We start from the raw sequence: 19,119 nt of genomic DNA on the forward strand, positions 1-19,119 counted from the left end.
TGATCGAGAACGTCTACCTAGGACAATTTACAGATCAAGTATTTTTTAGCTTTTAACAACACTCGCTCAATCTACAGGATGGTGCTCTTCATCAAAAATATTTCAAGTCTGGCCATCGGTGACACTCACTGTTTTTTCAAGTCCGAGCTGTCCACTCTGGAAAATGTGACCCACGGAGGATAGGAAGGAGCCACACAATGAACTAAGCAGCAAATAGGTGCTTCTTAAAAACCTTTTTAAGGCCAAGCAAACCCAAAGCACAGCCACACCCCGCACAGAACTTAATAACCAGTAATTTGGAGCCGGATGCACAAGTAAAGGAGCCTCTTTCATAACCTCGCTGGCACGTGTTAATAGTTTTAATTAATAATACTGTTTTTAATACATAAAAGAACATAGGCATCGCCCGTATGCTTGCCAGCTGAGTGGCGGAGAGCGGAGAGTGTCTTGCCCGCGGGACCGCTGACAGGACCCAGCGTGCCCACCGTGGTCCGCTCCCGAAGCCCGAGGCGGCTTCCCAGACGAGAGCGAGCCGCCTGAGCTCGACCCTAAGCACCACTGGGCCCAGAGCAGAGACCTGAAGCCGGGGCCCTAGCCCTGGAGCGCTTTAGAATCCTGGGCTTTGCGGTGTCGGATGGGCGCGTGCCTCAGCACCTCCCCTCTCCCGGCACTCGCGGATCCCGGCCGGAGCCAGCCCCTACCACCGAGAGGTGCGCCTAGAGGGACGAGCCCGCCGCTTCGCTCCTCCCAGCCTCCTGTATCCCGGAAGTTGACGCCGCGCGCTTCGTCGCGTGCTGCCCGCTGAGGTTGTCGCCTTAGAGATCTGCACGGCTGGGCTTGCGAAAGGATCAACATGCCTGTGAGTTGTTTACTTTCGGGCTTCGCGTTTGTGTCGGCCTTCTCTGTCGCCCGAGGGGCCCCGAGGACAGGCTAGATTCCTGGCTCCGCTGGGCCCCGGGGCTCCCTGCAGAACGCCGCTCGGCGCCTCGGATGGCGCGGCTCTTTCGCGCGTGGCGGACTTGTTGGGACTTGCCCGAGCGGCGCGGCGAGCCGGGCCCTGCCAGGGCGTGGAACTGGAAGCCCGGCGCCGCCCTGGGCTGAGGTCTGGAGTTGCTGGTTGGCAGGGAACTGCTCCCTGCGTACCTTACTCAGCCCTCCTGGGTTTCGGTGGGCACCCGCAAGGCTATGATCGTTTACATCTTCTTGCTTTCCTTTCTTTTTGTGGCTCTTGCCCCCCTCTGCTTCCTCTCTGAAGCGATTTTCTGCTTGTTTCCTTTTTAAAAACTGTCTTCGAAGTTGCCATACAAATTAACTCTATCAGGGACAGTCAAGCGTCAGCCACTTAAGAGTTCTTGTCAGATCAGATGTTGAACCCAGGGGGCAGAAATCACCTCGCTGTTGACATTCTCCGGGTCTACCTCAGCAATTTCTTGTTTTCAGCGGGTCCACCAGGGTCAGGATCATTAGCACCACAGTCTTATTTTCACTGGCGACTGTTATTAGTTACGAACAACGGAGTTAACCTTACCATCTGTTTCCGGATCGTTGTAAAGCCCCTTAACTGGGACTTAGAGAACTCAAGCATTATAAACAGTGTTGATGAAAGTTAACAGGCTTAGAAAACAAAAACTAAAGTGTTGTCTGTGCTGAGTATGACTGTTATTCCTATTTTTGCATGTATATTTTACATATGTTAAATCTGCCAGAGTTGTGGTATCATTCTAGTACTCATACTGTGTTTTGTTTTTTTTTTAATTCAGTTAGCTAGAGATTTACTGCATCCTTCCTTGGACGAGGAAAAGAAAAAACATAAAAAGAAACGGCTGGTTCAAAGTCCAAATTCTTACTTCATGGATGTAAAATGTCCAGGTGAAATTTCAAACTTTAATTCCTTTCCTAAGGAAAATTTCTCTAAAGGACTACTTACAGAATTTCTGTAAGGACTGCTCATAATCTGTTGTGTACATTTAGATATCAGGACCCTCTGTTGGAGTAGAAGTGGGATTACAGAATTGGAATGTCATAGGGTTATTTTCATAATAAACCACTTCAGAAACATTTGGGTAGGGGGTTGTGAAGATGGGATTTCCACAAGGGACATGGCATTGAACTTATTAAGTCTTTAAGATGCTCAAATGTAAGTTTTCTTTTTCATGGTTCAATGAAAAGTATATTGATTCTTCATTGTAAAGCTGTGGGATCCAGTATGGTGGCCATTAGGCATATGTAACTAGTGAACACTTGACATGTGGCTAGTCAGAATGGAAAAATTCTTTTTCATTCTTTTTTTTCTTGAGGTATAACTGACATAAAACATTATAGTTTCAAGTGTACGATGTCATGATTCCATAATTGTATATACTGGGAAATGATCACAATAAGTCTAATTAATACCCATCACCATACATAGTTACAGTTTTTTTTCTTGTGATAACTTTTCAGATATATTCTCTTAGTAGTAACTTTCAAATATTCAGTATGGTATTATTAACTGTAGTCACTAGGCTGTATCTTTAAAGTGTGAAATACACATCAGATTTTGAAGATATAGGAAAAAAAAGGCTTTGATTACATGTTGCAATGATATTATTTTGGAAATACAGACTTCCATAGATTATATTATTAATTTCATCTTAAAAAAAAAAAAAGCACTTGTTTTTAATGTGGCTACTAGAAAAGTTTGTTACGGATGTGGTTGCACTGCACTGAAGTTCCTAATCTTTTACAAGGTCTCTACTAGAAGTACACTGAACAGGTGCTGTGTTTTCTTCTGCTTTTCACTTCTAACACTGCCCTTTTTTAGGTTGCTACAAGATTACCACGGTCTTCAGCCATGCTCAGACAGTAGTGCTTTGCGTAGGCTGTTCAACAGTGCTGTGCCAGCCAACAGGAGGAAAGGCCAGACTCACAGAAGGTAAATCATTTGGCATTTTCTAACCCAGGGATGAGATTTTATGATTTTAGTCTTTTTACAAAAATTAGTTTAAAAGAAATCATAGATTCATAATTACCAAAATAATTTTTATCTTTCATTGTGTGCTCTTTTTAGTAAAGACTGCCCTTTTAAATTAGATAAGTTTGTACTCTTGACCTTGCAAAGAATTCCATAATCTGTTATTTGTCTTAGTTTAGAACATCTAATTTTGTTGTATTATATTTTGTCAATTTGCTTAATTTGGAATATTAGACATAAATCAGAATGGAGTAAAAGAATAAATACATGTAAATATTTTGTTTCCTATGTATTTGGTACATATAATTTAAGATAGTTTTTATTAATGCTAGCTAAGCAACAGATAACTATATTTAATATGTTAGAGGTTTGATTTCTATGAGCAACTCATGATTAAGACAGTCTCATTTTTAATTCTTTCACTTTTGTGCAGTGAGAAGAAATAATACATATGTATATAATTTTCCATAGTAGTACTTAGGGATTTACAATTCAATAATGATATTTAAAATTGGCTTGTGATATTTTTGGTAACATGGTAAATTCCATGTTATTCTCACTGGAAGAGTTATAAGTGAATTGGTAACAAATCCAATATCTAGTTAGTATGACCTGGTGAGATCTAACTTTGAAGTCAGCACAATATTTAAGTGCAGTATTCTGCTTAAAAACGTACTTGCAAGATTGCCAAAACCTGCATATCATGCCATGATCTTAGAATTTGTGCCCACATGCTGACAGATGATTAAAAGGGTGCATATGTACTAGAGTTTTCCTAAAAGATCTGAGATGAACTCTAACGAAAGTTATTTTATGGAGAAAAGAATTTAGAATAGTTCTTAAAAATTAAGTTTGCATCTTCTGACAGCTTGCCTTAAAGTTTTAACTCATGGTCTTAAATGAATTTCATTATAACATTTGAGAGGACTTAATGATTATTTAATCTAAAATTTCTAAAAGCTAAGTTTTTATGTAAAAAGTACTTTTTATCCTTAAAACTCTATACCAGAGATAGAACAGACTTGTGTTTAATATGCTCTTGTGATTCTTTTGCAGGCTGTTCATTTAGAAGGAAGCAACACTAATGATCCACACAACTTCTTGAATTTGTGTTCTATCGCAGAAAGCCTTATCAGTTCAGTAATTCCAGTTAATCTACCAAGATAATGTAATACATTTAATTTTGTAAGGTATACAGCAACACTCTCCTATTTTGGTGTCAGTTTTTCAATAAAGTTTTGATTATGGGCAAATTACTTCTTTGCTTTTTTTAAAGTATGTGTCAGTATGCTATACATTTATATATACTGTGTATGTGAGTTTGGTTTAAACATTTTTAAAAGCATATTCTGATTAGTTTGTGTCTCACTTCAGGAATAGAAACTCAATATTTATTTTATGTCATTTTTCAAATTACTCTGAAGGGGTTGTGCTGTGCTGTGCTTAGTTGCTCAGTCTTGTCCAACTCTTTTTGACCCCATGGACTGTAGCCCACCAGGCTCCTCTGTCCATGGCAATTCTCCAGGCAAGAATACTAGAGTGGTTTGCCATGCCCTCCTCCAGGGGATTTTCCCAATCCAGGGATGAAACCCAGATCTCTGGCATTGCAGGCAGATTCTTTACCATCTGAGCCACCAGGGAAGCTTACAAATGGAAAGTTCATTATTTATTAATTCTAAATGTAGTTTGGTTTTATAACTATGGAAACATGTATAGAAGTACATATTTAATGCAGTAACAATCACAGTGTAATGCCTTGGATTTATGTGCCCATAACATACTGCATAATTTAGTACAGTAACTGTACCTGGCATCTGAGTTATACTTAATAGAAAGCTCTTCAGGGGCAGAAAATTTGAGGGGGAATCAAGAGTGTTGTGATTTTTCCAGGATGTCCTGGCAGGGGGCAGTAGATGGTACTACGTTCTCTGGTCCAGACAGGTGAGCACTGCTGACTGCAAAACACGTTAAGTGGCTCTGTAGTCTCATCGTCATTCTTATGGTTTATAAAGTGACCCTTGGGACTTAGGAAGTAGAGTATATCTCTCCCTTTCTAGCCCTTATATGACTGCCTGTTAGACTGGGAAGATAACTGCTTCTGTTTACCTCTTATCTTTAAGCCAGGCACTTAAGACGGGCATTTTCTACCAAGAGGTGTTCCTATATATACAGCCCTAATCCGAGAGACTGATCCATTAACAATACTGATTGTTATATCAGAGGAATGTTGCATGAGAAATGAAAACTGTGGAAAGTTTGGGGTGTATTGTATGAGAAGCAGATAACTCAGGGCTTCCCAAACTTTCTTGGTGTATAGCCTCTTTAGTTTCAGTGATTTTTTTCATGGAGTTCCCTGGCCAAAAGAAATAGCTAATGGCTAAATTTATTAAGTAGTTAAATTATAGCAGCTTTAGTACTAAAGTAAAAAAAACTACATGTAAATTAGAACCAAAGTGATACTTTTTGCTTCATTCTTAAATGACCTGCTAATGAAATGAGTGTGCCTTCTGGGTACTGAATATCTTTCAAAATTTGGATCACATTGGACACTGCCATTTTCATTTTTTCCACATCGATTTTTGCATAGTATTAGATTCTTATCACAGCAATGACCCAAAACCCAGCTTCACAAAGATGTATCACCAAAGCAAATGTGCTATCTAAATGTAACATAATTACCTGGAACTCGAAGTTTGTGTGGTCTCCAAAAGATGTCAGGTGTCAATGTTTGCTCCAAGGCACCTCAGCGTGCACAGTTTAGAACTTTGGCAAAACCTGTGATAAACAGGGAGCAAATTCTTGCAAATTTTCTTGGAAATAGCATCAAAAGTATGGTACTTTAAAGGACCTATCTAAGAGTTAATTTAAAGAGATATTTGGCACTGGGAACTGAATGGTATATTAAGTTTTATTTCATTATGAAACAGTATTACTTGATTTGAAAAATGCTCAGAACATTCAGACTTTTCCAAACTTAAATGTTTTCCAAACATTATTTACTGAGTGTTTTTCTTTAATATTATCATTTATATTGTCCTCATTTTTTGGGGGGCCTTGCCACAGGGCATGTGGAACCTTAGTTTCCCTGACCAGGGATGGAATGCCATGCCACCTGCAATGGAAGTGCAGAGTCTTAACCACTGTCTTCATTTTTTAATGTAAGGAAAGGTTAACCTATCCCATAAATTAGAAAAAAAAATTAAATAAAAATAACTAAAAATTAAATTCTTGGCTTCTGATCTGATCAGATAACAAATGGTTTCTTATCTGGTTGCTTCTGTAAGTCATGTGATACAGTTTAATTTTTGTTTTGTTTCAGATATAATGTATACCATAAAACTCAACACTTTACAATATAAATTTCAGTGGTTTTTATTATATTCACAATGTTGTTCAACCACTGCCAATATCTAATTATTTCAGGCAATTTTCATTATGAGAAAAAGAAACTCTATACTCACGAGCATTCACTCCCCATTGCTTCCTCCTCCCAGATCCTGGCAACCACTAATATATTTTCTATCTCCTTGGATTTGCCTGTCTGGACATTTTATATAAATGGAATTATATAATACATGGCCTATTATGTCAGGCTTTCATTAACGTAAATATATATCATGGCCATTCACGCATGTATCAGTACTTCTTTCCCTTTTTGACTGAATAATATTATGTTGTAAGAATATACATTTTGTTTACCCATTAATCAGTAATGGACATTTATGTTTTTTTCACTTTTTGGCTATGAATAATGCTATGAATTTATGTGTACAAGTTTTTGTGTAGAGATATTTTAAATTCTCTCAGACGTATATACCTAGAAGTAGAATTGCTAGATCGGATGGTAATTGTTTAGCTTTTTGAGGAATTGCCAAAGTGCCTGCACCATTTTATTCCTACTAGCAGCAAAGCACAAAGGTTCCAATTTCTCTACATCTTTGTCTGTTTTTGTTTGTTTTTTAATTATAGCCATCTCAATGTTTGTGAAGAGTTACCTCATTAGGGTTTTAATGTGCATTTCCTTTATGACTAATGATGTTGACTATATTTAAATGTCCTTATTGGCTATTTGTATATCTTCTTTAGAGAAATGTCTGTTCAGATCCTTTGTCCATTGTTAACTGGGTTGCCTTTTTATTTTTGAGTTGTAAGAGTTCTTACATATTTTAGATACAAATCCCTTATATATATGGTTTGCAAATATTTTCTCCCATTCTGTAGCTTGTCTCTTCATCTTTTGTCCTTAGAAACACAAACATTTTTAATTCATATGAAGTCTAATTTATCTAATTTTGTTTGTTTCTTGTGCTTTTGGTGCCATATCTAAGAAATTATTCCCTATTCCTAGGTCACAGAGATTCATGCCTGTTTTCTGCTAAGAGATTTATAGTCTTCATTCTTACATTTAGGTTTGATCTGCTTTGAATGAATTCTGCATATGGGAAAGGGAAGCAGGGATCCAACTTCATTCTCTAATTCTTTTTAATGACTGCACAACAGTCCATGGTGTGGAAGTACCATAATTTATTCAGTATTATCCTATTGGTGGGCAATTTGTTTCTAGTTTTTTCCCATTATAATCAATGCCATAATTAAGTATTCCTTAATAATAGCACTTTTATTTCTGTGGGTTAGATTTACAGGAGTAAGACTGCTGTTTAGAAGGATAAATATATTAGAAAGATAAATATGTTTTTAATCAAGTGATGCCAGACTGCTTTCTATCAGCAATATACGAGAGTATTTTCCCCCTTCCCCATCTTCCGTAAATAAATGGAACCCTCTTCTTTTTTTGCCACTTTGGTGATTGTAAAGTTATTTATCATTGTTACTCTAATTTGTGGGCTTCCCTGGTAGCTCAGAGATGGTAGAGAATATGCTTGCAATGCAGGAGACCTGGGTTCAATCCCTGGGTTGAGAAGATTCCCTGGAGAAGGGAATGGCAATCCACTCCAGTATTCTTGCTTGGAGAATTCCATGGACAAAGGAGCCTGGAAGGCTACAGTCTATGGGTTGCAAAAAGTCAGACACGACTGAGCGACTAACACACTCTAATTTGTATATCTAGATTACTGATGAGTTTAGAAGTGGAAAGAAGCCAGAATAAGCCACTATCTTCCTAGGGTTCATTCTCTCTTTTTTTTTTTTTACAACAATAACAAATTTTTCATATTAGAACTTTGGTTAAAAATAGTAGGAATATAGTTTCCTACTGATGCTGTAACAAACTACAACAAACTTGGTGGCTTAAAAAAAAAAAACAAACATGAATTTATTATCCTACAGTTTTGGAGATCAGAAGTCCAAAATGGATCTCTTGAACCTAAGATTAAGGTGTATGTTTCTTCTGGAGGCTCTAAAGGGAGAATCTGTTTCCTGGTCTTTTCCAGTTTCTAGAGGCTACTTGTATTTCTTGGTTACTGGCCCCAGATTATTCCATCCTTTACTTCTATCATCACATCTCTGACTCTAACCTCCCACCTTCCTCTTATAAAGACCTTTGTGATTACATTGCATTCACCTGGATAATCCAGGATAATCTACCTATTTCAGGATCCTTGATTTAATTACACCTGCAAAATTTCTTTTGCTATGTAAGGTAACATTCACATATTCTGGAGATAAGGATGTGGACATTTCAGGGGGCCATTATTCTACCTGTCATAGAATACAAAGTTGAAAAATTCTATCCAGATTTGAAAATTGCGATTCTGTCTATAATAATAAAAACTCCCTGCAAAAAAAAACAGTCCAGGACCAGATGGCTTCACTGAGGAATTCTACCAAACATAAAAAGAACTTAAACCAATCCTTCTCAAACTCTTCCAAAGGATTTAAGAGGAGGGGACATTCCTAAAACCATTCTGTGAAGCCACTAGTGCGCTGATACCAAATCAGAACAAAGACAATACCCAAAAAGATCATAGTTCAATATTGTTGATTGATATAGATGCAAAAATTCTCAACAAAATATTAGTAAATCGAATCCAACAACACATAAAAAAGATCATATACCATGACCAAGTTGGATTCATCCTAAGGTCACAAAGATGGTTCAACATACACAACCAATGTGATAAACCACATCAACAAAAGAAAAGACAAAAACTACATCATCTCACTAGATGCAGAAAAAGCATCTGATAAGATTCAAAATCCACTTATGATTAAAAACTTACTAAAGAGGTATAGAGGGAATATCTCAACATAATAAAAGTGATTTATGATGAACCCACAGCCAACATAATACTCAATGGTGAAATGCAGAAAATCCTCCCACTAAAGTCTGGAATAAGATAAGGATGCCCACTCTTACCACTTCTATTCAACATAATATTGGAAGTACCAGCCATAGCAATCAGACAAAAAAAGAAATAAAATGTATCAAGTTGGAAGAGAAAAAATATGCAGATGACATAATACTATATATAGAAAACCCTAAAGATGCCACACAAAAACTATTAAAACTGATAAATGAGGCCATCAAGGTATACCAAGATACAAGATTAATATACAGAAGTCTATTGCATTTCTTTACATGAACAGTGAAATATTAGGGAAAGTTAAAAAAAAATCACTTTTAAAAATGTAGGAATAATCATGACCAAGGAGGTGAAAGACTTATATGCTGAGAACTGTATAACAAATTGATAAAGAAAACTGAAAATGATTTAAAGAAATGGAAAGAAACCCTATACTTTTGAATTGGAAGAACTAATATTGTTAAAATGGCTATACTACCCAAAGCAATCTACAGATTTAATGCAATCCCTATAAAATAACCGATGACATTTTCCACAGAACTAGAAGAAAAAATCCTAAAATTTATATGGAACCATAAAAGACAGAGAATTGCCAAAGCAATCCCTGAGGGAAAAGAACAAAGTTGAAGGTATACTGCTCCCATCCTTTAGATAATACTACAAAACTACAATAATCAAAGCAGCATGGTATTGGGACCAAAAAAGACATGGATCAATGAAACAGAATAGGGCACTCAGAAATAAACCCACACCAATGAATGGCCAATTAATCTTTGACAAAAGAGGCAAAAATATATAATGGAGAAACGACAGTCTCTTCAGCAAGTGGTGGTGTGAAAGCTGGACAACTGCATGTGAATCAATGAAGCTGGAACATACAAAAATAAACTCAAAATGGCTTAAAGACTAGGGATTCCCCTGTGGCCCAGTGGTTAAGACTCTCTTTAGAGTCTCTCTCTTGATAAGAGAACAACATAGGAAAAATTCTCGACTTGAATCTTTCTTAGGGAAGCAGGTTGGTTTTGATTATTCTACAGAACATAATATTGGAGCTGCCACTGCCATCTGTACCCAGAGCTCAGGAGACACCAGTTTCAGTCCTGCTCACTGTTTTGTGGTTGTATTCGTCAGTCTATGAGTATCTTTTTCATTTTCTCATTTCACATTTTATATATAATGCTATGTATATAAGAGAAGTGGTGTTTAAAAGTATGACTCTACTGTGCCATTTTTGTCTTTAATTTGCATAATAATAATGGAAGTTGTGTATATTCTTTATTTGAAGCCAGATTTACTATTTAAAATCCCAATATATTTTTATTCAATTTATATGACAATTTTTTTTTTAACTATTTCACCTATAAAGTTGGATGCTACTGAATGTCCTTTTATTGGACTTGTAAATTTTTAGTTTTTTTTTTTTTTTTAATGGGAAGACAAGATAATTTTAGAACAGCCTTTTGAGTCAGATAAGCCTGGATTTGATATGAGTTCTTATGGCTAATGGTTATGTGACTTTGGGCAAAATAACTATAATACTTTCTACTTAATGGGGTTGTTTTGAAGATAAAATGAGTTAACATATAAAGTTCTTAGCACAATGCCTGACACACAGTGAGCACTCTGCTAATAGTATTCTTTTAAATAAAAAAGGATCCTGTCGATTCAAAATCAAGAACTTTCAAGTTCTATTTTTTCTTTCAAATTATTTACCCACCTCATTACCACACTTAAGCACAGTTGTGCTAACTACTGCTGCAAACCAAGCCACCCCAAAATTTAGTGGCTTAAAATAATGATGACATTCTTTTTCATGATTCTGTGGGTTGATCTTACCTGGGCTCATCATGTGGCTGCCTTCATCTGGAGGCTCAACTGGACTGGAAGGTCCAAGATGACTTCAGTCACATGTCTGGTGCTGGCTGTCAGCTGAGTATGTAGTAAGCTAGTCTGGTTTTCTTACATGGCAGTCTTGGAGGCAGAGTTCTCAGAGGGTAAAGATGGAAGGATTGAAGACCTCTTGAAGCCTAAGCTCTGGAACTTATGCAACATCAATTCCACAACATTCCACAGGTCAAAGCGAGTCACAAGGCCAGCCCAGGTTCAAGGGAGTGGAGAAACAGACACCACCTTTGGCTGAGAAGAGAGGCAAAATCACATTGCAAAGGAGCATGCAAAATGGAATGGGAGGAATTTGTGGCTATTAAAAATTTTACTACATTTTGGGAGAACTCCAATACTTATCAAGGCTATTCATTCTCCAACCCCATGAACATGTCCACAATCAAGTTTTAAAGAAATGCTTTATTCATTTCCCCTATTCTGGATGGGCACAAACATAGGTAGGAAATTTAGAGGAAATCCAGGTGGCCAATAAATGCGTGAAAATAGGTTTAACTTCACTAACAATAGGTAAATGCAAGTAAAAATAATCAGATATCATTTCCTATCCATTGCTCAGTCAAAAATTAAAAGTCAGCGTTGGCATACAAATGACAGAATTAGGTTCAGCTACATAATATTCAAGAATATTTTGATCTGGAAAAATAACAATTTCATATGGTTCAACTCGAAGAAAAGGATGTTCCTTACAGCTCTGTATACAATAGTAAAAAAAAAAAAAAAAAATCAGTTAAAAAATGGAGAGTATAATGTGATTATGTTGTTGTTGTTACTTAGTCGCTAAGTTGTGTCCAACTCTGCGACCCTAATGGATTGTAGCCCACCAGGCTCCTCTTTCCATGGGATTTCCCAGGCAAGAATACTAGAGTGGGTTGCCATTTCCTCCTCCAAGGGATCTTCCTGAACCATGGATTAAACCTGTGTCTCTTACATCGCCTGCATTGGCAGGCAGATTCTTTACTGCTGAGCCACCAGGGAAGCCCATATAATGTGATATAGTCATACAATATCATATTTTATAGCAGTTAACCTGGATTTATATTTATCAACTTGAGCAGATCACAAAAAACAATGTTAAATTTAAAAAGGGAATATAGAAAATGTTTTATTTACATTTATACAAATAGCATCATAGTATACATAATATATACGTAGTATATATGTATATACTTGGCTGTGAAGGTATTAAACAAGGGAGTGGATGAATATACACCAACTTATGACAGCAGGTCCCTGCAGGGCAAAAGTAGTGGGGCTTTGGGACATGGTTCTAGGGGGTCTTCAGTTTTATCTATTAAGTTTTACTCATTATTATTTTAAGTGAAGAAAATTTGACTAAATGTTAGCATTTTAAATTCTGGGTATTGGGATTACATGGGTATTTGCAATGTGAAACTTTTATGCTTTTTAGTATTTTTTTTCCCCACAAAAATAAAAGATCAGGGGAACTCCTTGGTGGTCCAGTGGTTAGGACTCTGTGCTCTCACTGCCAAGGGCCCAGGTTCAATCCCTGGTTGGGGAACTGAGATCCAAAAGCCTCATGGCACAACCAAAGCAAAACAAAGTATCAAGTAACTATTCCGGTATCTCCTAAGAATAGAACTCAAGACTATTTGAACCTGAATCAATAGCAAATAACAATATAATTCTTTATGCCTATGGTTGTGATAATGTATCTGTAAAATCCTAAAGGTTGCAAGGAGAGGTTATTATTCTATAAAAGTAACTTCTTTCTTAATAAAATACAATAATAAACTCTAACCCATCTAAATGAAGATTTACATGTTTTCTATAAAAACCACAAAGACATATTTCTAGAACCTCAACTATCAAATCTGGAGCAGAATTTTGAAATTTTTTATTCTACCACAGGAAGGTAAAGCAAATCGTTTGTAGCCAATAACCACCTTGACAAGTTGTAAATTTCAGAAAACAAAAACAAAAATGCAAGCAACTTGTGTCAAATTCTCCTGAGTTCTTTTCCCTAAAGGATCAGTCAGCCACACCGCAATTACCACTTTGGGAGATGCGGAAATTTATCAAAGCATTTCTAACATTTCTATCTAGCATTTATCAAAGCATTAAGTAAGAAAATAAGTTATTATGGTCAATAGGAATTCTTAATGTGGGGTCAGTGAACCCCTGACGTTTGTATATTGATTCACTCTGAGAAAATCCCCAGCTTCCTCACAGCTTCAACAAGAATCCTAAAAAGTGAAAAAAACTAGTCTAAAGCAAGTACCCTGTTCATAGTACACATTAACCAACTTCACAGATCTCTTCACACTTTGTGGTTGTACCCCCTTGGACAGTTCAGTCACATCGCACTCCTCCCCAACACTCAGACAATGCGCTTTCCTCCTCTCCCAGTGTAAATGTCACCTCCTTGGCAGGTCCAAGCATTTCACTCTATGGTCTGTGTTAAGGTTCAAAGCTCACACTGGTATCACATGATCAAACTGAAAACATGATTAAAAAAAATTTTGTTTTTGTCTGTAGTGTGCAGCATATGTGATCTTAGTTCCCAGACAAGGGATTGAAACCATACCTCCTGCATTGAAAAGTGGATTCTTAACTACTGGACCACCAAGGAAGTCCAAAAACATATTTTTATCAGAAATATTTTTTTTAATTGCTGTTAATTTGATTTCCCTTTTGTCACAATAATTAATGTTTAAAATTTAAAGAATAACATTAAAGGAAGGCATTTTCTATTTATCAAAGAAATATGGGTTGAAAAATTTGACAAATATGAATAGAAGACCTAGAAGTCAGAAGCCAGAAAGAAATAAGGAGATGAAATGCATCTGTTGTAGGGAGTTGCTGTCTGTATTCTGACCTCTCAGATATATCCATCTACTTACCTCTATTGATCAAAGCAGAGTGAAGAAACAGGCTGAGAGCTCATAACTATAGAACAGGCCTCTTTTATTTGAGAATAAAAAAACTTCCATTGCTTTTTGAATTTCCCCAAATTCAGTGTAGTCTCCAATACTGATCATCTATTACTATTACAACAAAATTTCCCAGTATGTCAACACTATAATAAGCCATCCATGGAGCCAGTCTCCCAAGATGGCTCCCAATAAGCCTTACCTTCTGGTATTTATTCAGCTTTTGTGTAGCTCTCTCCCACACTGAATCAGGGTTGGTCTGTGTGATCGGGAGAAATTGGCATAAGTAGTACTGTTACTGTATGGCCTTCAAGGCTAGATTATAAAAGACACTGTGGCTTTTACCTTCTCTCTTTAATCACTCAATCTGAGGGAAGCCATAGGACAGTCAAGCAGACCTATGGAGAAGTCCACGTAGTGAGACGCTGAGACCTCTTCCCAAAAGCCAGCAAGTGACAGAAGCTTCTTGCTGATAGCCACACGCTGAACTATCTTGGAATTAGATCCTCTAGCCTCATTCTCAGAAAAGGCAATGGCACCCCACTCCAGTACTCTTGCCTGGAAAATCCCATGGACAGAGGAGCCTGGTAGGCTGCAGTCCATGGGGTCGCTAAGAGTCGGACACGACTGAGCGACTTCCCTTTCACTTTTCACTTTCATGCATTGGAGAAGGAAATGGCAACCCACTCCAGTGTTCTTGCCTGGAGAATCCCAGGGACAGAGGAGCCTGGTAGGAGGCCGTCTATGGAGTTGCACAGTCAGACACAACTGAAGCAACTTAGCAGCAGCCTCATTCTAGCCTTTAGGTAACTGAAAGTCCTGCTGACATCTTGTCTGCAGCCACAGGAGAGACCCTGAGCCAGAACTGCTCAGCTAAAATGCTCCCAAACTTATAAAACAGAGAATTTTTGAGATATAGTAGTTTGTTATGCAGCAATAGATAATTAATGCACATTATAAAGAAGCCAGACACAGAAGGCCACATATTATAATTCCACTTATACGAAATACCCATAATAGGCAAATCCAAAGAGACAGAGGATAGATCAGTGGTTGTCAGGGCCTGGGAGTAGAGAGGAATGCACAGCAAATGTTAATGGGTTTAAGATTCCTTTTGGGGGTGAAGATATTCTGGAATTGAATGGGCACACAATCTTGTGAATATACTAAAAACACTAAATTGTACACTTTAAAGGTTGACTTTTAAGGTATATGAATTGTGAATTATATCTGAAATACTCATTTTTTACATTGTAGATTTTGATACCTGGAAGCAGAGTGCAGCTATAACAAAAGCCCAAAATGGGGGAGTAAATTTAGAACAGTGAATAGAAGCTGGAAGGATTTTGAAAAGAGTGTCAGTGAATGCCTAAGGAGCCTTGAAGAAACTGTTTAGAAGTATGATGGCCTTTGAGGAGGCTGCAGGTGTGGACTTAAAGAAGAGTAAGAGAATGTTACTGTTAATTGGAAGAAAGAGGATTACTGCTGTGAAGTGGCAGGAAGTTTAGCAACATTATTGCCTGCAAGACCACAGAAAGTAGAAAATGTGCCTAATGAACTAGGTAATCTAGCTGAGATTTCCAGACCCAGTACCTACTCTTGGCTTCTTCTTGTTGCTCACACTACAAAGCTGGAGAGAGACAAGCTAAAGGAAGGGCTACTAAACAAAACAATGCATCAATAACTGATGGTTTAGAAATTTCCCAGACTCTCCAAATGACAAAAGATGCTAAAATTAAGAAAGGGCTTCAAGGCAAAGATAAAATTTAGGGCACTTCCAGAAAACAAAACAAAAAACAGTCTAAAGATGAAATTGAGGGTATGATATATAAAATCCTTTATGACCGTGGAAAGAAGCAAGATGGTATCTTGAGAGCTGTTTTAACAACAGTTCTTAATAGAAGCTGAACAGTGTTTTCTCCAATTGTCTTAGCAGAATCCCAAGTTAGAGAGGGGTCTAGTTTGAAGAGATTTGGGGGCACAGCTTCTGTTTATTAGCATGATCCCCAGTGAGATTTTTAAGGGACTCACAGAGTTTTAAAAAATTACATTAGCAGGAAAACTGTTAAGTTAGACTGAAAGGAGAATATAAAAGAGGCCTTTGGACCCTCAAACTTGTACAAGTAGGAAAGCAGGTTGTAGGACTTCCCTGGTGGTCCAGTAGTTAAGAATCTCTGCTTCCTCTGAGGGGGCATGGGTTGGATCCCTGGTCAGGAGCTAAGATTCCACATGTGACTTGGTGTGGCCAAAAATGAAAGCAGGCTGAGAAAGCCACTTGGATGCAAACACATGTTGCCTTTCATGAAAAGAGTAATTCAGAGGGCAGAGCCAAGAGTTTAGAGAACACAGCCAAGAGCCAAGAACTATTCTTAGGCCTTGAGCACTAATCAAGCAGCTACCAACCTGTGTCTGGCTGGGGAGCAAATAACATCTTTAGTTCACAAATCTTAAAATCTGTGAGTGAATGAGCATTTGCGAAACATTTCCTCTGGGACCAGAAAAGCCTTTAGATAACTACAACATATTGTTGGACCCTCATTAGAGACTCTGGTGCCAGATCCATCCAGTCAAGCTACTCCTGAATTCTTGAGCTTCAGGAACCATGGGATAATAAATGTGTATTCTTTTAAGCTGCAATAGAGAACTAATATACCATTTCTCACAATCTTGTTTCTGCCGTCATTTTTTTTTCTTTTTAAAACATATTTATTTATTTGGTTGTGGCAGGTCTTGGTTGTGGCATGCAGGATCTTAAGTTGCAGCATGTGGGATCTATTTCCCTGACCAGGGATTGAACCTGGATCTCCTGCATTGGGAGCATGGAATCTTAGCCACTGAACCACAAGCGAAGTACCACCTGCTGTCATATTAAAAGAACAATATTTTGAGTCTGCTGTTGAATGAAATTTCCTCTATATTACACATTCAGAAAGTACACTTTTATCAGAATATTTTATTTCAAGAGTTAACACTTTTTTCAAAAAGTAAAAATATAGTTACTTCCCTGAGTATAAAGAACTCATTCTCCAATAAAAGACAATTACAAAAGTAAGCAATTAGAGGTACATAATTCTCTGCATTCAATTATACTCTATTACAAATTTATTCTTTAAAATTGCATGTATTTTGGGACTTCAATGTTTCAAAACAAAACAAAAACCAACAAACAAAAACAAAACCATAACAGCTTGTTTTGCACCTGTGATGTTAAGGTACGTCTGATCTGTCCTTATCAAATTCCAGAGCAATCTTTAAAGCAGTGCTGTTGAGGCCAACAGACTGCATGTTACATATGATAGAGACAACTATTCCTCTTGGGGGGACCTTGTTATTTAGAGCTTCTGCATCCAGTTCTTCAGGAAGGACCAGCAGGACACTACTGGCACCCACTGCGCCTCCAGTGTGTGAGGCATAATGCCGCTGCTTCCTGCAAGAACCGTATGTCTGCTTCTTTTCCACCACGCCCCATGCCATTGCATATTTACCCTCTTTATCCCAAGACATCTCTGTGTTAGGGACTGGTGTCCAAATCATAAGCATTGTCTCCGGTTTAAGATATCCAGGTAAAAGATTTTCATTTGCGTTCTTAAACAGCCCGACTTGGTAACCATACAGCATCGCATTCCCAAATTTCAGAAGGTCACCCACTGTAGACAGAAATCCACCACCAGCCCATTTATAGGAGTTATCCACGTAAGGTGTGTTGACAAGGCGTTTCTTTTTATTGTAAACATAAAATCTAAAATGAAATAAGAATAGTCATTAAAAATGTGATAGTCTAGTATTGACTTCATACATGAAGATGAATAGAAAAATGTATACATGAGACAGATTGTATTTCATTGTAGTGAATATATTTTCTCAGAAAGTAACCACTAGTTTTCAGTATGATTCAAATAAAATGAAACACAAGTTACTGAGTAAAGTATAGAAAGCAGATTGTTTTTTCTACTGCAAGGCTTGCCCATGCTGAGTGTATGAAACTTCTAATACTGTTAAAAGATGTACTGATTAGTACACATGATATATATTTGCCCTGTGCATATGCAGAAACACCTAATGTTTGGTAGATATTTTCAGTTCCTGGGTTCAGCGAACCATGTGCTACATGTAAATTTTATAACTAAAAACATACCATTGGGATGTTCAGAAATAAGGTTAATATTTATAAGAAGACTACATCTCCTGGTTAAAAATAACATAGAAATACTATGTATAATGATGGGATGGGGTACTTTCTTGGTGTAGTGGAACAGCTGCTGCTAAGTCGCTTCAGTCGTGTCCGACTCTGTGCGACCCCATAGACGTCTGGCAGCCCACCAGGCTCCCCCGTCCCTGGGATTCTCCAGGCAAGAACACTGGAATGGGTTGCCATTTCCTTCTCCAGTGCATGAAAGTGAAAAGTGAAAGTGAAGTCGCTCAGTCGTGTCCGACTCTCAGTGACACCATGGACCGCAGCCTACCAGGCTCCTCCATCCATGGGATTTTCCAGGCAAGAGTACTGGAGTGGGGTTCCATTGCCTCTTCAGGAGTTAGCAAATCTCAGCCTGAATCCCAACTCTCACCCTTAATAGCTATGTTTATTTTATTTGATTAATAAACATGTATATACTTCTTACTATGTTCCAGGTATTGTTCTAAGAACTATATACATATGAACTAATTTATTCCTGTAACAATGTTAGGAGATAGGTACTATTACAATTCCTAAGGCACAGAGAATATACATAACTTGTCCAAAGCCACATAGTTTATAAGTGGCAGAACTGGATTAAAATCTAAGCAATCTGTTGCCTCTCTGCTTCCATCCTAATTTGTAAAATGGGGACAAAAACATCTACTTTGCAGAGTTAGAAATAAATGTATAAAGCACTCTGCATATTTCTAATAGGTACTTAATAAAGGTTTACTCGCTTAAGTATTCAACGATTATTGATGGAACATGTACTATGTGCCAGGCACTGTTTGGATGCTGGGATAAAGTGTAAAACAAAAGAGACTAACCTCATGAAGTTTCCATTCTAATATGAGGAGACTGTACCATAAACATTAGGTACATAAAATGAAATCACAAAATAAATAAATAAAGGACAAAACTCTTGAGGCT

At 37.5% G+C, this 19,119-nt stretch overlaps 2 protein-coding genes and 1 non-coding gene across 4 annotated transcripts in view; 2 read left to right on the top strand and 1 right to left on the bottom strand.

The window, feature by feature from the left end:
- Window positions 1-19,119, bottom strand: part of LACTB (lactamase beta) — a 104,409-nt gene that overhangs the window by 71,152 nt on the left and 14,138 nt on the right. Inside the window, exons 6-7 of one of the 2 annotated variants that reach the window (XM_055537719.1) lie at window positions 11,053-17,751; window positions 5,633-5,728 (exon numbers count right to left, since the gene is read on the bottom strand). In XM_055537719.1, the coding sequence (XP_055393694.1) occupies window positions 17,220-17,751 (532 nt within the window). In that variant the 3' untranslated portion in view covers window positions 5,633-5,728; window positions 11,053-17,219. Of the gene's footprint in view, window positions 1-5,632; window positions 5,729-11,052; window positions 17,752-19,119 lie in introns of those variants that run through there. The other variant, XM_055537720.1, reaches the window with a different exon arrangement.
- On the top strand, window positions 643-4,206 carry RPS27L (ribosomal protein S27 like). The gene is made up of 4 exons (XM_055537723.1): window positions 643-859; window positions 1,761-1,869; window positions 2,804-2,914; window positions 4,010-4,206. Exons 1-4 carry the CDS (start codon window positions 854-856, stop codon window positions 4,036-4,038), a joined length of 255 nt encoding a protein of 84 aa, XP_055393698.1. The 5' UTR covers window positions 643-853; the 3' UTR covers window positions 4,039-4,206.
- TRNAE-CUC (transfer RNA glutamic acid (anticodon CUC)) lies at window positions 12,568-12,640 on the top strand. The gene has a single exon. It is a non-coding gene; the product is annotated as a tRNA-Glu (tRNA).

Source organism: Bubalus kerabau, chromosome 10, assembly GCF_029407905.1.
Source record: "Bubalus kerabau isolate K-KA32 ecotype Philippines breed swamp buffalo chromosome 10, PCC_UOA_SB_1v2, whole genome shotgun sequence".
In the NCBI taxonomy this organism is placed as follows: Eukaryota; Metazoa; Chordata; class Mammalia; order Artiodactyla; family Bovidae; genus Bubalus; species Bubalus kerabau.